This window comes from Acanthopagrus latus, chromosome 6 (genome assembly GCF_904848185.1).
Source record: "Acanthopagrus latus isolate v.2019 chromosome 6, fAcaLat1.1, whole genome shotgun sequence".
Classification (NCBI taxonomy): domain Eukaryota; kingdom Metazoa; phylum Chordata; class Actinopteri; order Spariformes; family Sparidae; genus Acanthopagrus; species Acanthopagrus latus.
Genome location: NC_051044.1, coordinates 2,473,755 through 2,496,147, shown reverse-complemented (window position 1 = coordinate 2,496,147; position 22,393 = coordinate 2,473,755). Strand labels below are relative to the sequence as shown.

Genomic DNA, 22,393 nt, shown 5'->3' with positions numbered 1-22,393 from the left:
GCCATCCCAACCTGTTCTATTTAAAGCAGCTGAGCTACAGTATAATGTAGCTATTATTGTTGGTGAGCTAAACTGGGGCGGGATTAAAAAAAATCCAAACATCAGAAATGGCTGTTTCAAATGTCTTATTGTCTTGATGTGCAATAACAACATTGTTCATGATGCAACAAAACTTAGTTTTCACTTTTAGTTGGTAAAGTCTCATGCACTGCTCAGTCCAAGGAAACCACTTTCTCATCCGATATTTACAGATCGGGAAAAGGGAAGAGGCACAGTCAGGATCCTCTTCCCAGATTTTTTGAGTGCCTTCAACACCATCCAACCCCATTTACTCCCGGAAAAACTAATCAGAATGCGAATGGACCCCTGTATGTTTGCTTGGATTTCCAGCTACCTCCCCAACAGACCGTAGTATGTCAGGCTGAAAGACATCACATCTGACACTGTGGTCAGCAGCATAGGAGCTCCACAGGGGACTGTGCTGTCCCCCCTCCTCTTTACTCTGTACACAGCAAACTTCCGCTACAACTCTGAAATCTGTCACATCTGGAAGTTTGCAGATGACACAGCCATCATGGGGTGTGTCAGAGACGATGAAGAGGAGGAATACAGGAGCCTGGTGAGGAACTTTGTTGTTTGGTGCCACACAAACAACCTGCAGCTGGTCATCGGCTTTGGGAAGGACAGACCCAGACCTAGACCAGTTCTGTTAAGAGTCAGGGAGGTGGAGGTCATGGAGACCTATAAATATATTGGGCTGTGGCTGGACAACAAGCTGGGCTGGACAAGAAAAACAAAGCAGCTGTACAAGATGGCTCAGAGCAGGATGTACAATAGACATGCTGGACTGTTCATGAACACAACATAAAATAACCATGTGCAATACAACAACCATGTGCAATAATAAAATAACCATAACGGATATTGTGTATCCATGTACAGTTTATATATACATATATCTCTATTCTTATAGTGCTATTTTATATTTATGTATATTTAGATGTATGTTTGTCATGTCATATTTATTATATACATATGTCTATGTATATTATATCTATTTCATATCTTTATACGGGTGGTGGGTACTTTGGTGTTTACTCTTTTTTGATCTTGTATATGTGTGTAACAGTGCTGTGTGTGACATGGAGCTTCAATTCCCCCCGAGGGAACCTCCCAAAAGGGATCATTGTTTGGTGTTGTGCTTTCCCTGATAATATTATATCTCCAGAAAGAGCCCATCCTCCAGACCCCATGTCACATACAACAAGTAAAAATCTCAACCTATGGAAACTGAGTAAACCTCACCTATTTTTCAGGACTCAAGCAACATTAATATAAACCTATGACAAGGACTCGTTTTATCACTGGTTAAGTGATTACTGCAGTGTGCAATCTGAGGTAGGAAAGAAAAATAAGTGCAGTATTTTATTAGGATGTTAATATTATTGCAATCCCAGCACCCCGATAACTTTTTTGATTAATTGAGTTTTAGCATGTCTTTTAGGAAGTGCAATTTTCTATATTTTTTAAAAACTGTAATTCATCATAACATTCCATTCATATCCTCTCATCGAGCATGTATCAACCTTATTTTGAGGCTGGGGGAAAAAAGAAAGTTTTTCGGAAAGTCAGAATAATTTTATTATAACTATGTAAATGATCAATTGCTTGTTGGTGAAAGTCTGATCGTGTACAAGTCAGCTGTCTCCTTTAAGAAAGAAAACGTTATGACCCTTAAACGTTTAATAATTGTGTGACTCTTGGCCTTCAAGTAAACAATCTCTTTGATCCTGTGAAACACTTATGATGAATACTCTGCCTACAAAAAGAAAGGCAGAGTTTATTGGTTGCTGGTTTACTTAACTCTACTAAAGTGTAACTGTAGGAACTGAAGAAGATATTAACAATTTAGTTCTGTTGTGTAAATAACCTAAACATAAAAATGTGTTACAGAGGCCTGCAGGATCCACAAATCATCTCTATGAATTCCTCATCTTATGGCCTTAACATGTCAAGTAGTCTAAGACGAGATTCTTACAGCACAGCTGTGGCCAAAAATGTGATTGTTCTGTCTCTTGGCCTCACTATCAACTATATCAATGGTACCCTAATTCACACCTTAAGAAAACACCAGGTGAGAATGCTTTATCATTGTTATAACAATTACAAGAAACTGTCAATATTAGTTTCAATGTCAATTATCATTACTGTTATTATCCTTAGAAGAACACCACAGACACTGGAACTGAGGTTTATGTGTGCTTAGCTAAGAACTGGTACCTTAACACTGATGATTGAGGGAGGCAGAGATAAAGGTTTTGGAAAGACAGCATTTTTGTGTTTCAGGTTAGAGTAAAGATATAGAAAAAAAAACATTGTAATTAAGACATAATAGGATATTCCAGTCGTGGACAGTGAATGTTTTCTAATGATCTGTTGAATTTTTTAAGCCCATAGGGGTTGGTTACCTTATTGTGAAGGACACTCAAACAAAATCAAGCAATGAGTTTTAACAATCTCCTTTCTTTTCATCTCCTCTCTCTCAGATATTTTTCTTGAATCCCCGTTACGTCCTTTTCATCCACCTGGTTGTGAACGATATGATCCATCTTACTACAACAATAACTCTGTTTCTTTCAAGTTATATTTTTCACAAACTTAATGCTTCCCTTTGTCTCATCATCATTACGTTTGCTGTGTTCACCACCCTCAATACTCCATTAAATTTAGCTGTTATGGCCGTTGAGTGCTATATCGCCATTTGTCATCCACTTCGACACACTGAGTTGTGCACGATCAAAAGAACATACATTCTGATTGGTTGGATTTGGGCCTTGAGTGCAGTCTCAATCCTGCCTGATGTGTTTATTCTTATTGCAACAGAGCCTGCACAGTTATTTCATTCTGCCATTTTTTGTGCCAAGGATGACCTGTTCCGACACCCTATACACTTGAAAAAGAGGGATGTCTCCTACATTGTTTATTTCATCGTTGTTGGACTCACTCTCCTCTACACTTACATCAACATATTCTTTGCTGCTAAAGAAGCTAAAGTTGCTAAATCAGCAGATGGAGACACAAAGAAGGCTAGGAATACAATCCTGCTCCATGGCTTTCAGTTATTGTTGTGTATGTTAACCTATATAGCCCCTGAGTTACGAAGCATGATGTTTTACTGGTTTCCTAAACATTATTTACATGCAATCTTTGTCAACTACATCATCATCCAGATATTTCCCAGGTTTGTCAGTCCCCTTGTGTACGGGCTTCGAGACAAGACACTTAGACAGCATTTGAAAAAGTACCTGCTGTGTACAGTGAGAGTGAGTGTCAAACCATTGCTACACTACGGCAAAACTCAGGTTGATGCTGGCTTGCTAGATAATAAACTCAGTCTGGGGAGTCATTAGATTACATCCTCTGGGCACAATGGATTTATGTACCAAATACTATGGAGTCCATCCATTTCACAAAGAGCCACATTGGTTAAACGTCATAGTGGTGCAAGAAAAAAAGGATTAAGGAACCTCCAGTAGGATTCATAACATGGGGCTTACGAAGATCCGTACAAAGTGTATTTAATTAGTCATTATTTAATTCGCTAAAGATTACGAAATCTGATGCATTAAAACTGTAACCCACCAGTCAGCACCAACTAAAAATGAGAGGCCTTCTAACATTAACTTCATGTTTAGTACATTGTGCAATTTTTGTGGCTCTGATGCTGTTGTAACATTGTATAGTTGTACACCATCGTGTTGCTGTACTACAACGTGGGATCTCAATGATGACTAAAGCATGAAATAAAAAAGTAAGAAACCACTGACTCCAGAGTCATTCTTTTGAGATGATCTAGTTTGATTAGACATTTTTATCAAGCTGTGGTTTTAGTCTTAACTACAACACCACTTTTCAGTCGACATTTTGAGCATTTTGACCATGTTTCTAATCAATGAAACCCAAATGAAACCGATAAAAACACAAAATACTACTGTATGAAGACATGATGAAGTCAAAATGTTTTTGATGCACTTTAATGTACTGTACGGTAACTTGCAGTATTGAGGAAATGTGTTTGTCACCTCACTAAATTTAAGGTAATTTATATTTGTATACATTTTAGTCAGTTACATCAAAAACAGTGGTATAATAAGAGTAAATGTTACACTATATACCTACACTGAAACTCTGACCCAAACAGGTGATCTACGAGCGTTGAAATACAGTGCAAGGCCCAGCTGCGCTAATGCATGGGGATACGGGGGTTCTACGGTTGAGATAATGTAGTTCCAAAAGAAAGAGAGGTCTGATGGCGATGTAAAGCTGTGTGATTTTTCTCTATATAATGTACACTTGAACTGGCATTTTTTTAGGTGGGCCTTGTTTTAGGTGGTTAAAATTCACTTTGCATCTGGACTCCGTTCACTGCGGTACAAAGCTGAGCGTCTGGGCTGGAGCGGCTCTCTGCTTCTCCAAACTGAGGCTGCGCTGAACGGTGATTACGGTAGGGAACAGATCGACTATAGATATGTACTTTATATGACCCCACTTCAAAAAACACAAACTATCCCTTTAAAATGAGGTATGGTCAGGCACACTGATGGCAGATTGGGCGTTATTCTGACAGTAAAGATGCATCTACACAAGCAGCTTCACACAGTTCTGATTTTGTGATTAGAGAGGTTGATTTCAGTTATTCTAAACTTGGGCTCCAAACTAACTTTTTTAGTTAGCTCACAGTGACCCCTGACTGAATACTTTCGGAACACAATCACAAAATTTAGGGGAACACACCGTAAATCAACATCAACAAATTTTCATGTTTCCTCTCATTATTACTGTATTACTGATAAGTACTTTGATAATAAATTCAGAAATTACAATGTCTTGTTTTTAATTTTCTGTCACATAAGAGAGCTACATAAGAGAAATAGGGTATACAGACAGTGGCATTACTGTCAGTGCCGTACAGTATTAACAAACATACATTCAGAAATCATGAATGCAATGCTATGTTCAGAAATGTAAAAAAAAAAAGTATGTTGTAGCACAGGGACTGCAAACACATAAGTATGATGTTTAACGTAACATTATAGCCATGAATGTAGAAGCAGAGTGTGAGTACAGTTCAGTCTGTTTCTTGATGGACACACTTAAGATGGACTGACTTTTAAGGTGGACCAGCTCTTCTTATTTGATTGACAAACCCTTTTTCTGATGCCCCCACCTTTTCTGGATCGAAACCCTTAACATTATTTTCAAAGGCCTGATTTGAAGAGCAAAAAAAAGCTATTTCATTTATTGTTTAGAGTCATTTTTTCCACATTGAATGTTCCCTATGTATCAAAAATGTTGCTAGTTTTCAAAGTATTGTACAGAAGTTAGAAATTCCAGTGTTGGGGCATTAGTTCCTTCATTAACTGATTAATCATGTGAACTATAAAATGGCAGCTAGTTAATAATAGTAAAAAAAAAAAAAATCCATCAGATAGTTTATTGGAAGGCCTTGTTTTGTCAGACCAGAAGTCCAAACCAAAAGATTTTTCGGTTTACAATCATGGAAGTAAAAGAAAACCTGCATTGAAAAATTGGACGGAGAGAATATTTCTTATGAATGAAAAGAAATACGTACATTTATTGATTCATTGATATCAACTAATGAGATGTGCTCAAAATAACAGAGGAGTTCACAGGACATATACATTAAACCAATAGCAAGGGTTTTTGAATCTGTGGCTACAAATGTCCATAAACATAAAACTTTACTTGTGGCTTTAAACAGTTTAACAACTTCATGATAAAGTTCTGATCACCACAAACAGACCTGGAATTTCTCTGACGGAAAGTTTCTGTTAATTGCTTTCACATTAAAGAGCAAACAGCTCAGTCATACGCGTAGAACAAAGCTGTTCTCCTTGTGGATTACCAGTTGATTTGTCCACAGAGGGCCTGGTTGTGTTTTGAAACAACCTTGTTAATGTCAGTGTACTTCTCTACTGAATATGCTGCAACTTGTTTTTCACTGACCAAAAAGGTCATTTAAAGTCTTTAATGTCACAGCTAATTGACTCCAGCTCCTTCTATTTGCAGATTCCTTTAATGACAACGATGAGAAAAACCTCTCAGAAGACATATCTAATAAATCCCTTTGATGCTGTGTGCCCTGCATGCTGGATGCTACATAACAAGCAACCCCAGTGTGTGTGACCTTTAATGATGAAGCCTAGTGAGGGTTGATGAGATGGTAGCTCATTCTGTGTCCTGCAGCATGACTCACTTCCTGAATACACAGAGGATTACTGAAAATGTCAGAAGGTCCCAAAAGTCCTTCTTCTGGAAAGTGCAACAAAGTCGTGCTCACAGTAAGTTTAATCGAGTTAATCAAATATTGAAGGAAAGTGCCAAAAGTGTCACAATTTTTGTTTAACAGCAAAATGTTCCAGAAAGAAATTACTGACTTCGAAACATAATACTTTATAGACAGAGCTGAGTCCACAGGGATCATTTCTCACTTCCTCTATAAAAAGCCCCATTTTTAATCTGGAGGATGTATTAAAATACACAATGTATCCGCTAAACATGAAACTGATGAAAAGAAAAGATCACGTAGTAGAGGATGAGTGAGATAAAATCCCAGACTTAATCTGATTGATACTGAACCCCACATTGCTCATCAGTGAGGGCCCTGCGATGAGCTGGCGACTTGTCCAGGGAGTACCCTGCCCTCGCCCTGAGACAAGGCTGGGATTGGCTCCAGCAGCAACACCCCGCGACCCCTTGGAAAGGGATAAGCTGTTACAGACAATGACATGACATGACTTAATCTGATTCAAAGTCTGAAAATCAGATTTTATAGATCAGATGTTATAAAAAGTTCCTATTTCCTGATGAATAATTCTGTGCAACTGCATCCCAGTCCAATAACAACCCAACATCATAACATACAACTCTCCAGCTAAGAGCACTTAGAACCTTAAAAAAGTTTAATTTTTGTGTTGCCACTGAGGGGCACTATGACTGAAACTGAATACTGGCATGTAAATGTGTTCAGTGTGGGACTAATCCCTCAGGAACCGTGCCAGGCTTGGAAGCCCGTTTTAGTGATGGCCAAACATCTTCATGATGTACTGCAGCCTAAAACGTTTTTTTCCCACAAGCTAATATTGTGAATGAGGAGAAATGTTTGTCGATTTTAAAGATAATTTTCAAGTCAGTAAAGTCTCAAACTAATTAAATATCTGCCTGTGATAATACATCTTTATGAAGACTACAAAGCCAACAGTGTTGTTAGTGACGCTGGCTCGTTAAACGCTCACCAAAATCCGTAACTTAAAACAGCCATGTTGGTGACGGTGACGTGTGTTGAGTGAGATGATGTAGTTCACTGAGCACTATATCACAAAACTACATAAAACTGACTGCAATCATATGTGTGATTCATGACATGACAATTCAAATAGGACAAAACCGCATCCGTCTCTCTTCATTCACTGCCATACAAAGTTTTTTCTGAAATAAGGTCCCATGAGGTCCACCAGACAGGGAGCCTGTGGGTTCAGGTCGTGGCACCATCAGGCTTTTTTGTTGGTCTAGGTGTGATACACATACTGAATTCTTAAAGGTCCCATATTATGAAAAACAGGTTTTCTCTGGTCTCTACATGTATAAACTGGTCCTCCCTGAGCCTGCCAACTCCCAGAATGAGGAAAACAAGCAATTCCTGCATGGTCTCTTCAGCCCACCCACTGGTAACACGGTGCTCCTACAGGCTGTTCAGATTCTCCTGTCATCACGTAATGAAAGGAGTCATTTTCATAGGCTGACCTCCTCTGCGTGGGGGTAGGAGATATCCAAGAGGGGGGCATTCATCCCCAAGGTGAAATTCAGTGTGTCCAGTGGTAAGGTAGCTGTGTTTCCCAATGGACAGACTGTAAAGCCCAGTGAGGCAATGTGATTGAGATTTTGGACTATATAAATAAGAATTTTCAAAAACTGTTGTTGCTCAGATTTAGACATGCAAATTGCTCGGTTGTTAGTTGTAAAAACCAACATCAGTGTCTATATTCTGTCCCAGCTACAGAACAACAGAAGAGACAGTGGTTGCATTTCATTTTTAATGACAACGTGCCGGCTGTGGTTTGTGTTAGCATTTATGTATGTGCTAACCACTTCACATCAGACTGCTTCAGTAACGAGGGTCAGTGCAAAGCTGGCTTTGCCTCGACACTGACTCTTGTAAAAGGATCAGTCCAAACCATACCGGACCCAGCAACAGCACCTAAGCCACAGCTAAGTGTCGCCACAGTTTAAAGTTGCATACAATCATGGTGAAGTCAGCTGGAAATTGGCTAACTAGTTAGCTCTGCTTCGGTCCGCTATGGCATTTGAAGCAGGTTTGATGTTAATAATATTACGATGGAGCTTGGTTGTCACAGTAAAAAGTCTGGAGACGTGCAGACTGGAGACAGAGACGATGCGAACAGTGTCCAAGAGTTTGGAGACTGTGTTGGAGACAAACATAGCTTTCGCTAGCTGTTAGCCATTAGCTACATAGTAGTAACTTTAACAACACATAGAACAAACTAACATTATTCAAACACACTAACCATTCTGAAACGTCCTGCGGCAGCCGCAGAGTCTGTACTTCTTCATGAGCCTCTCCTCCTGGGTCAGATTCTGGGTCAAACAGGTATTGGTGAACGAAAGCATCTCCGTGAGCCAGAGCGATACCGCTAGCATAAGAGGCATCGTTTCCTGAGAGGGACTTGTAGCAGGCAAGGCTCTCCAAGAAGGCATTGACGGTTGGAGCTCATTAGCATTTAAAGGTGCAGGCACAGAAACAGCCTGTTCTCAGTAGAGCTCACTTGAGCGACTTTTAGACAGCTGAAATCCAGGACCATGGATGGGTTTGGGCCAATAGATCTCGAAAACAGTGTTGCTGGACCTCTATCAGCTGTGTGAAATTGATGAAAAACAGTATAATATGGGACCTTTAATATGTAGGTGAAAGTAGTCCCCAGCTGCATTTTAGTGGGCGCTAGTGAATTGTTTTTGCCAAGCCAATTGCTGAAAAGCATGACTGACATACATTTTTAAATTCAAACACTTCTGAATTTTATGCAATGTTAATTAAATATACTAGGATATTATTCAAAGGCTTTATTGCCCAGTGCCAGTCTAAATTTCAAGGAAGTCAATTCCTAAGTTATTTTGGCATTTCAGTCTTGAATGTTGTTGCATGGAAAAAAATATAATTTATATAATTTATTTATATAAATTCTTGTCCAATTAGAATCATACTTGTCTATCTAGGAAATCTTATATACACACACACACTCCAACACACGCACGCACGCACACACACACACACACACTTCTGAGTACATGGATGGTTGCCAACTAAACCATATATAAAGTCTCAACTCTCTCTGGTCTGAGGGAATTGACTCAGGTAAGTTTTGCGCAGACATGTGGTTTTAAATGTGTCACGGTAAAGCTTAAGTATTGAACCAACAATGTTTTTGTCCTTTGTATAACATATTCATGTTGTCTTGAAAGCTTTGATGTGTACTGAACTTTGTGCTGTATCCTGACACACCTGATACTTAAACTGTGTAAACCATGTTTGAACCAGCATGGCTGACTAGGTATTGTGCAGAATGCACAAACAGTGATTCAGTGCTGTGTTTTCTTTGTAAATGTTTGACATGATTCTTTTTCATGTTTTTTTCTGGACATTTTACACTTTACATTTTCTCATTCATATTCCCAGAACACAACTTGGAGTCTGCTGGATGAAGAGCAGTTTGGTTTAAAACAATGTTAAGCTTTATTCTCTAAAAATGCTTGATAGGTGTTTAACAACAATATATGATTCATTTTAAAAGATTGATGATCTAATCAAAATTAAAATGAACTTCATATCAAATGTAGGTACGAGATACTTTTCAATTCTTGATCAGCTTGTTTTGTCATCATAGCTTAAAAAGGATGCAAAACTTAACTGAAAAATGTTACAGAACACCTCATGATCGTTTTGATCTGACATGTTAACTGCTAAATACTAAATGTACTCACTTCAGTTCCAAATAACAATACATTCATTCATCATTTCACTTTTCATCTTTTAAGATGATGCACTGAACCTGGGCCTGAGGTGAGTGCTTCTTTATGTTACCGTTACCAGAAATGAATGTTTACAACTTTCACCTCACAACAAATGCAAATTTATCAATGTGTGGTTTAAAAATTGAGTATCTATGAATGATGAAGATAGAAATACTATATGATTACAAACAAACGCTGGAAACTGTCATGATCCAGTTTAAATAGTGTTTAACCTAGTCTCACTATTGATGCCCTCTGCACACATTGTAATGTTAAGAAATGATAAGTGATGCTGTAATGCAATATGACGATGATGTACAGAGGAGCGTGTTGTGAAGTTTACATTTTGAAACATGTTTTGACAATTAACATTTTTAAATATGTGCAATGCAAAACTATTTAGAAATTATTCAAAAAGGTTTTTCATTATTTTAACAAAGGTAATATCAGTTTTCTTCATAATAATGCCGATTATAATAATAAACATGTATTTAATAATGTCTATAATTATTATCAATAATTAATGTCATGTCCTTCCCTTAATTAGATCTTTAGCAGTCAAGACATGAACGTGTCAACGGCCAATGTGACTGTGGTTATAGAGTATCGGGACTCCTTCGCCAAAGCTGTGACCAAGAATGTGATTGTTGTGGTTCTCAGCATTTCCATCAACTACATCAATGCAGGCCTCATTCAAACCTTTTGCAAACACCAGGTATGACTTTTCTTTAATTATGTGCAAACACTAATAATACACTGATAAATAATTAGTTAAATGAAATAAGTTTGTGTTTTCATAAAACTGGGCTGTCTGCAGTAAAAGATGCAATTACTTTTGAAATTGGTGATACATAACTATTTATAAGCTTATGAAATATTACTTAATCAAAGCTATGTAGACAGTGGTGGACTCAGGATATTTAGGGGCATGGCTTTAATTAAGTAATATTTTACAGAGAAAACTGGCTGTTGTATTCACTTTTGTTCAAAAGGTAGAAAATTTAATGAGCAACCTATATAAACCCATTAAACAAACCAACTGGTGGGCAATGTACTGTGAGTTGAATGGTGCTTGGTACATCTGTATTTGACAACCTGAGAATGAGACTCAACTATCTTTTTCAGAAACAATCTAAAAGTTAGCCCACATAGTGTTGTTTTAATTGTCCACCTTAAAGCAACATTAAGATAATATAAGATAAAACACTTTTGATCCCTCTCCTGGTATATTCATGTTATAGCACCTTACAGATTGAGAAAATAAGGTAAAACATAAAGCAAAAGCAACAAGAGAATACACAATTGAATAACACAAATATACCATAAAATAATGATACATTCAACCAACTTGGACCATTGCACACGAAAACTGCACTTCAAATTGTAATACACACATGGTGTGTGGTAATATACTAAATAAGAAGTATTATAAGAATAAATAAATATAATTGAACAGAGCAATTCATTTATTTATAACCCCAATGCCTTTTTCTCTTGTGAATTTTCGCTTAGTATTTATGACTGCCTGATCATCGATAACTGAATAGCATGAACACCAGTACCCAAGGGCTGCTGGAAGTATTGCTTTAATCAAGAGCAACAGTAAATATACAAAAGACAAAATAAGACAAGTCTCTTAAAACAAACACTTAACTGGTTTCGTTCTGTACCCTGATGTATGTGCTTTATGAAATTAATAAATAGGATGCATACTGAGATATGTAGTGCAAAGAAGCATTATATAGTAATTTGTATTTTGTGAGATTTTAAAATGTGTGAGAACAGACTGGCCACTTGTTAATCATTCATAGATGACGTTGTGCTCTCAGACAGATAAAAAATAAATACATACATACGCCAAATATCCTTAACTCTCTGTTAATATACCTGTCTGTAAAGTGTATGTGTGGGAAACACTGGGCATTTCTTTCCATAATCAAATTTGATAGTGAGAAATGGCACATGTTCTCGTAAAAACTAGTGTTCCCTAATATGAACTTTATTTATTCAAGTATTCATGATTAATGCTGTTCTACTCTTGCTGTATAACTAACATTTACTTCCCATCTGCCCTGCTTTTCTCCCCGCCTCCAGATCTTCAACATGAATCCTCGGTATATACTTTTCATTCACCTGGTGGTCAACGACATGATCCAAGTGACTCTGACCGTCATGTTGTTCATCATCAGCTACACCATCTACAAAATAAATGTTTCTGTCTGTTGCGTCTTTATCCTACTTGCTCTTTTCACCACTGAAAACACTCCTCTGAACCTGGCCTGCATGGCGGTCGAGTGCTACATCGCCATCTGTTTCCCCCTCCGCCACGTGCAGATCTGCACCGTCAAGAGAACTTTAATGCTGATTGGTCTAATCTGGGTGACAAGTTTGTTGTCTGTGCTTCCTGATCTGTTCATCACCTTGGCCATGCAACCGCTGGACTTCTTTCATTCCCGAGTCTTCTGCCTCAGGGAAACTACTTTTCCAAATCCCCATATTCTCAAGAAGAGGGACATTACCTATATTGTGTATCTGGTTATAGTCTGGATGGTCATCTTTTACACATACTTCAGAATTCTGTTCACTGCACAAACGGCTAGCAAGGACGCTAAAAAAGCCAGAAACACAATCATCCTCCATGGTTTTCAGGTGCTGTTGTGTATGGCAATATATGTAGAACCCCTGTTAAAACAAGCTCTGTATGAGTGGTTTCCAAAGAATTATTCAGACTCCTTGTTTGCATGTTACATCATTGCACAGATGCTGCCAAGATCAATTAGTTCAATCATCTATGGCATAAGAGACAAGACTTTCAGGAGGTACCTGAAAAGGAATCTGTTTTGTAAGGTGAGCCGACAGTAAGCATTAATGTCAACTTTAATCTTCTTCTTTTTTTATATAACATCATTCTGCCAATCTTAACCATTTCTCACATCACAGCCAAGGTGCACTATACCATGTAGTACCCAACCTAAATTGCAGAACAGAATACAAAAATAGGTCTACATGCAAATATCATGAATTCAATTATTCCAATTCTATCAAGTAGCCTGAGAAGAATAATGTAATCTAATGAATATATCCACAATAATAAATCCCCATTTTCTACTAGCAAGCAGTCATTTTTTGATATGATATGATATGATATGATCATCCATTCAGTCCTCCTTTAAAACATCTCATCTTGGTACACCTTTCTTTCCATCAGAGACAAATCCAAACGGTCACACATCATCAAACACGCAAGTAAAATAACAGGCACCCCACAGTCCTCCCTCGCAGTCCTCCACACACAGGCAGTCAGTCGTAAAGCCACCTCCAAAATACATGACCCTTCACATCCACTCCACAACTCATTCCAACTCCCTCCTTCAGGCCGTCGTTACAGCGTCCCACTAGTTAAGACAATCTTATTGAAAAAATCATTCATCCAGTCCGCCATCAACATCATCAACAATGCACTATAAAATTATTTTTTATATTCTGTATTGTACGTATTACACTGTATTTATTTTATTTTATTGTGTTGCTGTTTTTACGTTAACTGTGTTTGACTTGTGTTTATTTATTTATTTTCTATGCACATCTGTGAACACGTCAAAGACAAATTTCCACTGCTTTTTGCAGGGGACAATAAAGTTTTTCTGATTCTGATGATCAGTGATATCGGCCGACGAAGCAACTCTCTGCTTTTGTTGCTCTAAACCTTTAAAAATCCACTATTAGTTGACCTCTCATCAAAATATGAACACATTTCAGCAGACGTAACAAAGAACTTGTCATCCCTGTTTGGACTTTCAAACATGCCAAAGTTATGTTTGTAGATGAGGCCTTCCGTTTACCATATTTGTTATTGTGCAAATGCAAATTTGCATCTTTTTAAAATGTAGTGTCATTACAATACAAAATCAATGCACACACACACACACACACACACACACACACACACACACACACACACACACACACACACACACACTATGCATGTGTACCTCAACATTCATTCACACACCAGGGATTATCTGTCACAGTATCACATATAAACTCTGAGATTGTCTTCAAACATACTGTTGGTGTCCTGGTCTGAACACATTATCTAAGGTAAGTTCCACCTACTGCAAACTATGTGATACTTTGAACTGTTTTCTGAATGGACTGATATTTTATAAGTATTGTGGAGATTCAATATCTTTTTTACTTGTTGATTTTCTTGGAAAGCCTGGGTTGTCTCTGGTTTTTGAAGAACCATTTTAAATCTCTTCAGTGCAAGAATATTTGTTCTGAAGTGAAACACGGACAGTTTGAAAGACACGACTCTTTAAAATTTAGACTGATACCTCAGTTGTATGGCTTTAAATGCATTCATTTCAATTGAAAAATCATATAGATATTTGTATTTTTCAAACAGCGCTCTGATTCTCTGACTGAATTGATCTTAGTGACATGTTGTTGTTACTGAGATGCATCATGCTGGATTATCCTGAAACATTTTGACCTCATAACACCAGTTCCAGTTCTGGTTCTAACAGTGTATAGTTCCTTTAAAATAATCTGGACTTTTTTTTCCATCTATTTACATTTGTTGAAAGCTGTAACACAGCCCATAACTTTAAAGCCAATACCAAATTGTCTATTGTGTAAGCTTATATGATATTATGAATCACCAATACATTATGAGCTAAGAACAAGCTTTCTGAGCCTTTAAGAACTAGAAGTAAATGCTATTATAAATGTATCACCCATCCTATTTTTGTCTTTGTTGCTGATGTAAGTATATGTTAATGAATCAGTTCATCATGATTGTTTAAGACACTTGACACAGTTAGTGCTGATACTATTTGAGAATGTGGAATCTATGAATAAATATGAGTAGGCTACAGGTTATCATGTAAATTACAGTGTATAATATTATATTTTATTCAGTGAAAATAACTACATTTTAGCATCATTATCGTTCTCAGATTCATTTTGTGTTTTGATCTACCATAAGGCTGGCTCTCAGTATTTAAATATGCAGGTAGGTATTCACAGCTACAAAAAGAAAAAGAAAAGAGTAGAGCAACCTAAAGGGGGCGGCTGTAGCTCAGTGGGTAGAGCAGGTCGACTAGTGATCGGAAAGGTTGCTGGTTCAAATCCCGGCTCCAGGCTGGGCTGACCTGCATGTCAAAGTGTCCTTGAGCGAAATACTGGGATTGGCTCCAGCAGCAACACCCCGCGACCCCATGGAAAGGGATAAGCGGTTACAGTCGATGACATGGCAACCTAAAAATGTATATAGAAGCCCTAAAGGCCCATGCATTCATACATTTTATTTCCTCTGTTTTCCCGTGATAACAAGTTAATTTTTTGTTTGTTTTCCCGAGATAACAGGATAATTTTCTCAACATAACGAAATTTTGTTTTCCCGAGATAATGATATAATTTATTTGAGATCTTGAGAAAACAAAATGATAGTGTAGTATATTAAATCATGTCATGTCATTAAAATAGTAGTAAAGTAGCAGGCTACAGTTAAAACAAGTAGTCGGTTGTCAATATAACATTAATAACAAAGAAGAAGAAAATAACAGACAACAAATATGTGTGTCAGATGATATGTGTCACTCCCCATCTCTCAGTCTATGGCAGGCTCTCTCTGTCTGTCTCTCTCTCTCTCTCTCTCTGTCTCTCTCTCTCTCTCTGACACACACACACACAACACAATGCATGTCACAGTGCAAAAAAGGCATATGGTGGCGGCATGATCTGAGTGAGCCTGATGTCGTCGTTAACTACATGGCTGACCAGCTACGAGTTCCCAGGTGTCTCCATGGATGCCGGGACTTCATAGCTGGTTAGCTATGTAGCTAACGACGACATCAGGCTCCATCTTCTTAGATTATACACACTAATGTGGATACTATCTGTAATGGCAAGGTATAATGCTATTTCAGCCTGTGACAGGCCTTGATTTAAAAGATACATGTGTGACGTGGTCATCGATGTGCTCATGCTCCTCTGATCTCAGATGAATTATATTGTTATCTCAGGAAAACAAAGTTTCATTATCTCTAGAAAATTATCCCATTACCTCTGGAAATCAAATGAAATTAACTTGTTATCACGAGAAAACAGCAATAAAACATATGAATGCATGGACCTTTAGGGCTTCCATTAACATGTTTGTGATAATTACCAATTATAAAGCGTACTTGTTGCTATTAGTTCTGAATTGATTTTGCTTTTGTATAAATTCTAAAATCTAAAAATTAGTTATTTGCTCTACCGTCTTCTAGTTTAAGTGTTTCTGATCTTCAGAACGTTTTGAGTGTTTTGAGTGTTGTCTCATGAGGTCATTTGTTATATTCTCTAATCACTGCAGTTACCTACTTTGAACTGAAAAATCTTGGTTATTCTTCTCTCTTCAGTTTTGAAGAGATGAACGTCTCATCTGCCAACGTGACAGTGGTTTTACAATATCGAGACTCCTTCACTAAAGCTGTGATCAAGAATATGATTGTCGTGGTTCTCGGGATCTCCATCAACTACATCAATGCAAGCCTCATTCACACCTTCAGCAAACACCAGGTCGAGTGTTCCTCCACTTCAGTCATTCTGCCTTGCATAGAGCTCATGTTAGCAGATGTGTTGTTGGGTGGAACCTTGGTTTGCTTTGTTATGTCCTCATCAGGAGAAAGTGATGTACTGCGATTAACAGTTGCAGGGAGAAGTTGACTTAATTATTTTAATTTGATAATACACAGTTTTAGAGTTGTTTTGTCTGTAAGTCACCTCACCTCTGACCTCAAACTTCTTCTCACAGCCTATCTGCTTTTGTTCCCACCCTCCAGATCTTCTACAGGAATCCTCGGTATATACTTTTCATTCACCTGGTGGTCAACGACATGATCCAAGTGACACTGACCGTCATGCTGTTTGTCATCAGCTACACCATCTACAAAATAAATGTCTCTGTCTGTTGTGTCTTCATGCTGCTTGCTGTTTTCACCACTGAAAACACTCCTCTGAACCTGGCTTGCATGGCGGTAGAGTGCTACATCGCCATCTGCATCCCACTTCGGCACGTGCAGATCTGCACCATCAAGAGAACGTTAATGCTGATGGGTTTAATCTGGACGACAACCACGTTTTCTGTACTGTCTGATCTCTTCATCACTTTAGCCACACAGCCACCGGGCTTCTTTTATTCTCGAGTGTTCTGCCTCAGAAACAATGTCTTCCCACATCCCATCATCACCCAGAAGAGGGACAACACATATTTAGTATTTCTAGTTATAGTTTGGATCACCATCTTTTACACTTACTTCAGAATTCTGGGGGCTGCAAAAAGAGGTTTAAAAGATATTAAAAAAGCCAGAGACACAATAATCCTCCACGGGTTTCAGCTGCTGCTTTGTATGACTTCATATGCAACTCCCATGTTAAACGATGTTCTGAGGCAATTGTTCCCCATGAATCAAATAGACACCTTGTTCGCATGTTACATCATTGCACAGATCCTGCCAAGATCACTTAGTCCGATCATCTATGGCATAAGAGACAAGACTTTCAGAAGGTACCTGAAAACTAATCTGTGTTGGAAAGTGAGCCCGTAGTAAGTATCAGTTCATGGGCAAAAGAACAGATTGTTTGTCAATGACTCCAGAAATGACCGCTTGACCGACAACAGGACAAAATTGTGATTAATGTCAGTTTGGTTTGATGGCAATGTCAAAGCCTTTGCATAGCTGCAGAACAAGATCATGTTTATAGTTTAAAAAGGCACTTTTGCTGCATAAGTTGGATCATGTACATAAGTTACTTCACTCACTCCACATATGTAAGTCAAGTATGTTACATATGTTAACAGACAGAGACATTTATTTTACATTCGTTAAAATAAGTCAGAGTTGACTTTTGGTTTTGCATAGGACATCAACAGAGGTCTCCTGGGTAAATGTTCTGTGTTTGACCCATCCAGGCATCCCAGCCTCACCCATATGCAGATTTTGTCACTCTGTCTTACATCGACTGATTTTCTCATTAGCTTCAGTCAGAATTGCTAAGGCTGCTTAATACTGTCGGCAGACAATAAAAAATGACTTATATGGCTGTTTTCTTCTCAGGCCAAAAAAACATGAATATACACTTACAAAAGTTTATAATTATATGAGTTATAATGATAAGGAAAAGGACTGGGAATCAAACATCAGAACTGTTTTGCTACTGAACAAAATGTGCAGTGAGTCACAAATTGCTGATAACAGACAAAACTGAATGCTTGCTCATAGTCTTGATTGTTATTTGTTTTTTCTTATAAGTAATTCAAATGGATTTTTGTTCATATAATGTTCTACAAACACAGGCTTGTTTGTGGTATACTGTTCAAGTGTCTTTGGATGTTTGCTCAATGTTTAAAAACTATGTTTCCAGTCAGTTGTTGTCATTTGGCACCATTATAACTTTTTAAACAACAGGTTACGCAGCTCTGGGCAAAATATCAACAAGATTCAGTTCAGAGATATGAAATTCCTTTTGCTGTAAGTGTTCTGGTTATGTGTTGAAATAATATTTCTCTATCTAATATACCATTGGTATTTCTGTATGATTTTGTCAAAAATCATTTTTTATACTGATGATTACAGGTCAATCACAAAATGTCACACACATATGGACTTTCAAACGAGCCAATGCTGTTTGTACATGAGGCTTCTGCACTGAAGTCTAATTTTCCATGTTCATCACAGTGCAAATGCAGATTTGCATCTTTTTAAAAACTCACATTTGTGTTCACACAAAACAACAAAAAGAATCAAAGTTAAAGATGATTAAATGTATGAACACACACACTCTATACATGCAAGGTCACCATGCAGTCACACGCCTGGGATTATCCCTCACAGCATCACATATAAACTCTGAGACTGTCTTTAGACATATTGTTGGTGTCCTGGTCCAAACGCATTAACTAAGGTAAATTACACCTGCAGGAAACTACGTGATCCTTTGAACTGTTTTCTGAATGGACTGATATTTAATTAGTATGATAGAAGTTAACTGTGAGTCTTTTTACCTGCTACCTTTTTATTTTCATTTCCAAGAGTAACATTTTTACATTTGTTTGTTGGGAGCCTGATGAATAATCAGTGTCAAAACATTTTTGGCTTTTTAATGACTAGTCTTTAAATTATTTAGCCATGATAATGGACTGACATTTTCAATGTTTTTCATTTTCTCGGTTCCCGAGTCCTTGTTTGTTACACTCTCTTATATTTGGAAAGCCTGGGTTGTCTCTGGTTTTTGAAGAACCATTTTAAATCTGCACAGTGCAAGAATATTTGTTCTGAATTGAAACATGGACGGTCTGAAAGACTCTTTAACAGAGACTTTTTGAGGGTTTTGAGAGTGTTCAGACTTCATGAAAATTGGTCATCTTTTGCTTTTACTTTAATAATCACATCTCAGTGATATGACTTTAAATGCATTCATATCAATTGAAAGATCATATATATTTGTCATTTTCAAATAGGGCTCTGATCCTCTGACTGAAATGATCTTAGTGACTTTGTTCTCATGTTGTTGTTACTGAGAGGGCTCGTGCTGGATTATCCTGAAACATTTTGACCTCATTTATTAAAAATCTATCTCTGTTTTTATAATCTATATCTACATTTGTTGAAAGCTGTAACATAGCCCATAACCTTCAAACCAAGGCCAGGTGTAGGTCAATTGTGTAAGCTTTTGATATGATATCATGAAGCACCAATACACAATGAGCTAAGAACTAGTTTATTGAGCCTTTAAGAACTAGAAGTAAATGCTATTATGAATGTTGTCACCCATCCTGTCTTTGTCTCTGTGTCTGTTGTACATTTAAATATATGTTAATGAATCAGTTCATCATGATTGTGTAAGACACTTATCCACCAGTTAGTGCTGATACTATTTGAGAATGTGAAATTTCTGAATAAGCATGAGTAGGCTACAGGTTATCATGTAAGTTACAGTGTATAATATTATTATGCATTCAGTGATAATAGCTACATTTTAGCATCATTCTCATTCTCAGATTTATCTTGTGTTTTGAGTCACTGTAAGGTTGGTTCTCAATATTTAAATGTGTAGGTAGGTATTCACAGCTACAAAAGAAGAAAAGAAGAGTAAAGCAACCTAAAGACTTACAAGTTTGTGATAATTACTAATCATAATGTGTACTGGTGGTGACTTGCTGTCATTTATTCAGAATTAATTTTGCTTTTGTATAAATTTGACAACATCTAAAATTATCATCAGTTATTTGCTCTACCTTCTTTTACTTTCAATGTTTCTGATCTTCAGAACGTTCTGAGTGTTAAAATCAGTGTTGTCTCATGAGGTCATTTGTAATAATCTATAATCACTGCAAATGTTTACTTTGAACTGAAAAATCTTGATTATTCTTTTCAGTTTTGAAGAGATGAACGTCTCATCTGCCAATGTGACAGTGGTTTTACAATATCGAGACTCCTTCACTAAAGCTGTGATCAAGAATATGATTGTCGTGGCTCTCGGGATCTCCATCAACTACATCAATGCAAGCCTCATTCACACCTTCAGCAAACACCAGGTCGAGTGTTCCTCCACTTCAGTCATTCTGCCTTGCATAGAGCTCATGTTAGCAGATGTGTTGTTGGGTGGAACCTTGGTTTGCTTTGTTATGTCCTCATCAGGAGAAAGTGATGTACTGCGATTAACAGTTGCAGGGAGAAGTTGACTTAATTATTTTAATTTGATAATACACAGTTTTAGAGTTGTTTTGTCTGTAAGTCACCTCACCTCTGACCTCAAACTTCTTCTCACAGCCTATCTGCTTTTGTTCCCACCCTCCAGATCTTCTACAGGAATCCTCGGTATATACTTTTCATTCACCTGGTGGTCAACGACATGATCCAAGTGACACTGACCGTCATGCTGTTTGTCATCAGCTACACCATCTACAAAATAAATGTCTCTGTCTGTTGTGTCTTCATCCTGCTTGTTGTTTTCACCACTGAAAACACTCCTCTGAACCTGGCTTGCATGGCGGTCGAGTGCTACATCGCCATCTGCATCCCACTTCGGCACGTGCAGATCTGCACCATCAAGAGAACGTTAATGCTGATTGGTTTAATCTGGACGACAACCATGTTTTCTGGTCTGTCTGATCTCTTCATCACTTTAGCCACACATCCATCGGGCTTCTTTTATTCTCAAGTGTTCTGCCTCACAGAAAATGTCTTCCCACATCACATCGTCACCAAGAAGCGGGACAGCACATATTTAGTATTTCTAGTTATAGTTTGGATCACCATCTCTTACACTTACTTCAAGATCCTCTTCACTGCAAAAACAGCTAGCAAAAATGCAAAGAAAGCCAGAAACACAATCTTCCTTCACGGGTTTCAGCTGCTGCTTTGTATGGCTTCATATGTGACCCCCATGCTCCAAGATGTTCTGCAGCAATGGTTCCCGAAGAATTTTACAGACTCCCTCTTCGCCATGTATATTGCAGTACAGATGCTCCCACGATCTATCAGTCCATTTATCTATGGCCTACGAGACAATACTTTCAGGAAGTACCTGAAAAGGTATCTGTTGTGTAAAGTGAGCACTAATGCAATAACAAACCAGGGTGATATTGGAAAAACTTCTGTCAACCACACAGTTTAGCAAGTAAAATCCTCAGTCTCCGAGGCTTAACCAGTGTTTTCTTTACATTTACACGCATCACTTCACTCAGGCAAGTAGCAGATGAATTAACATTTAGCCAGACACATGACTGTTATACATTTTTGGAAATCAAAATGAAAGTGTTTACGTGCTAAATCAAATACCCCAAATATAAGATAATATAAAATGTATAACAGTCCTGTGTCTGGCTAAATGTTACATGGTCTGCTATTTCCTTGACTTAATTGAATAGCATGAAGGTAACAAAAACACAGGGTGAGATGCTCATATCAGGTGTTGGAAATATCAATTATTATTTGCTGGACACATAAGGTTTTAAGTTGTGAAACGAAGCCTATGACAACATACTGCACTGCTCTCACACTCATGTGACTATCAGCAAAACATACACATATACACACACAACTACTATGTTACTGTAGGTGGCCTGTCATATATTCAGTTCAATGGATAAAGTGTTTTTGATCTGCACTAAGCTTTTTTCTTAAAATCATGACCTTATTTTTTCTGAGAAAAAAGTCTGAATTCTGAGTTTAAAGCCAGAAGTGAACTGATTTGTTTTTTCTATTCTTTTCCTGTAAGAATCTACAACATTACC

The 22,393-nt window shown here is 37.6% G+C and overlaps 4 protein-coding genes across 4 annotated transcripts; all 4 read left to right on the top strand.

Annotated features, from left to right (window-relative positions):
* Nucleotides 1-574: 574 nt before the first annotated feature.
* Nucleotides 575-3,788, top strand: LOC119020652 (odorant receptor 131-2-like). Its single transcript, XM_037100145.1, has 4 exons — nucleotides 575-828; nucleotides 1,954-2,134; nucleotides 2,547-3,323; nucleotides 3,744-3,788. Exons 1-4 carry the CDS (start codon nucleotides 575-577, stop codon nucleotides 3,786-3,788), a joined length of 1,257 nt encoding a protein of 418 aa, XP_036956040.1.
* Nucleotides 3,789-10,077: 6,289 nt separating this feature from the next.
* On the top strand, nucleotides 10,078-12,969 carry LOC119020651 (odorant receptor 131-2-like). The gene is made up of 3 exons (XM_037100144.1): nucleotides 10,078-10,156; nucleotides 10,655-10,822; nucleotides 12,202-12,969. The coding sequence occupies exons 2-3, from the start codon at nucleotides 10,673-10,675 to the stop codon at nucleotides 12,967-12,969; spliced, it is 918 nt and encodes a 305-aa protein (XP_036956039.1). The 5' UTR covers nucleotides 10,078-10,156; nucleotides 10,655-10,672.
* A 103-nt stretch (nucleotides 12,970-13,072) lies between these two features.
* LOC119021449 (odorant receptor 131-2-like) lies at nucleotides 13,073-17,817 on the top strand. Its single transcript, XM_037101752.1, has 3 exons — nucleotides 13,073-14,208; nucleotides 16,515-16,674; nucleotides 16,938-17,817. The coding sequence occupies exons 2-3, from the start codon at nucleotides 16,525-16,527 to the stop codon at nucleotides 17,700-17,702; spliced, it is 915 nt and encodes a 304-aa protein (XP_036957647.1). The 5' UTR covers nucleotides 13,073-14,208; nucleotides 16,515-16,524; the 3' UTR covers nucleotides 17,703-17,817.
* Nucleotides 17,818-18,961: 1,144 nt separating this feature from the next.
* Nucleotides 18,962-21,774, top strand: LOC119020650 (odorant receptor 131-2-like). The gene is made up of 3 exons (XM_037100143.1): nucleotides 18,962-19,059; nucleotides 20,533-20,692; nucleotides 20,956-21,774. Exons 2-3 carry the CDS (start codon nucleotides 20,543-20,545, stop codon nucleotides 21,772-21,774), a joined length of 969 nt encoding a protein of 322 aa, XP_036956038.1. The 5' UTR covers nucleotides 18,962-19,059; nucleotides 20,533-20,542.
* The last annotated feature ends 619 nt before the right edge of the window (nucleotides 21,775-22,393 follow it).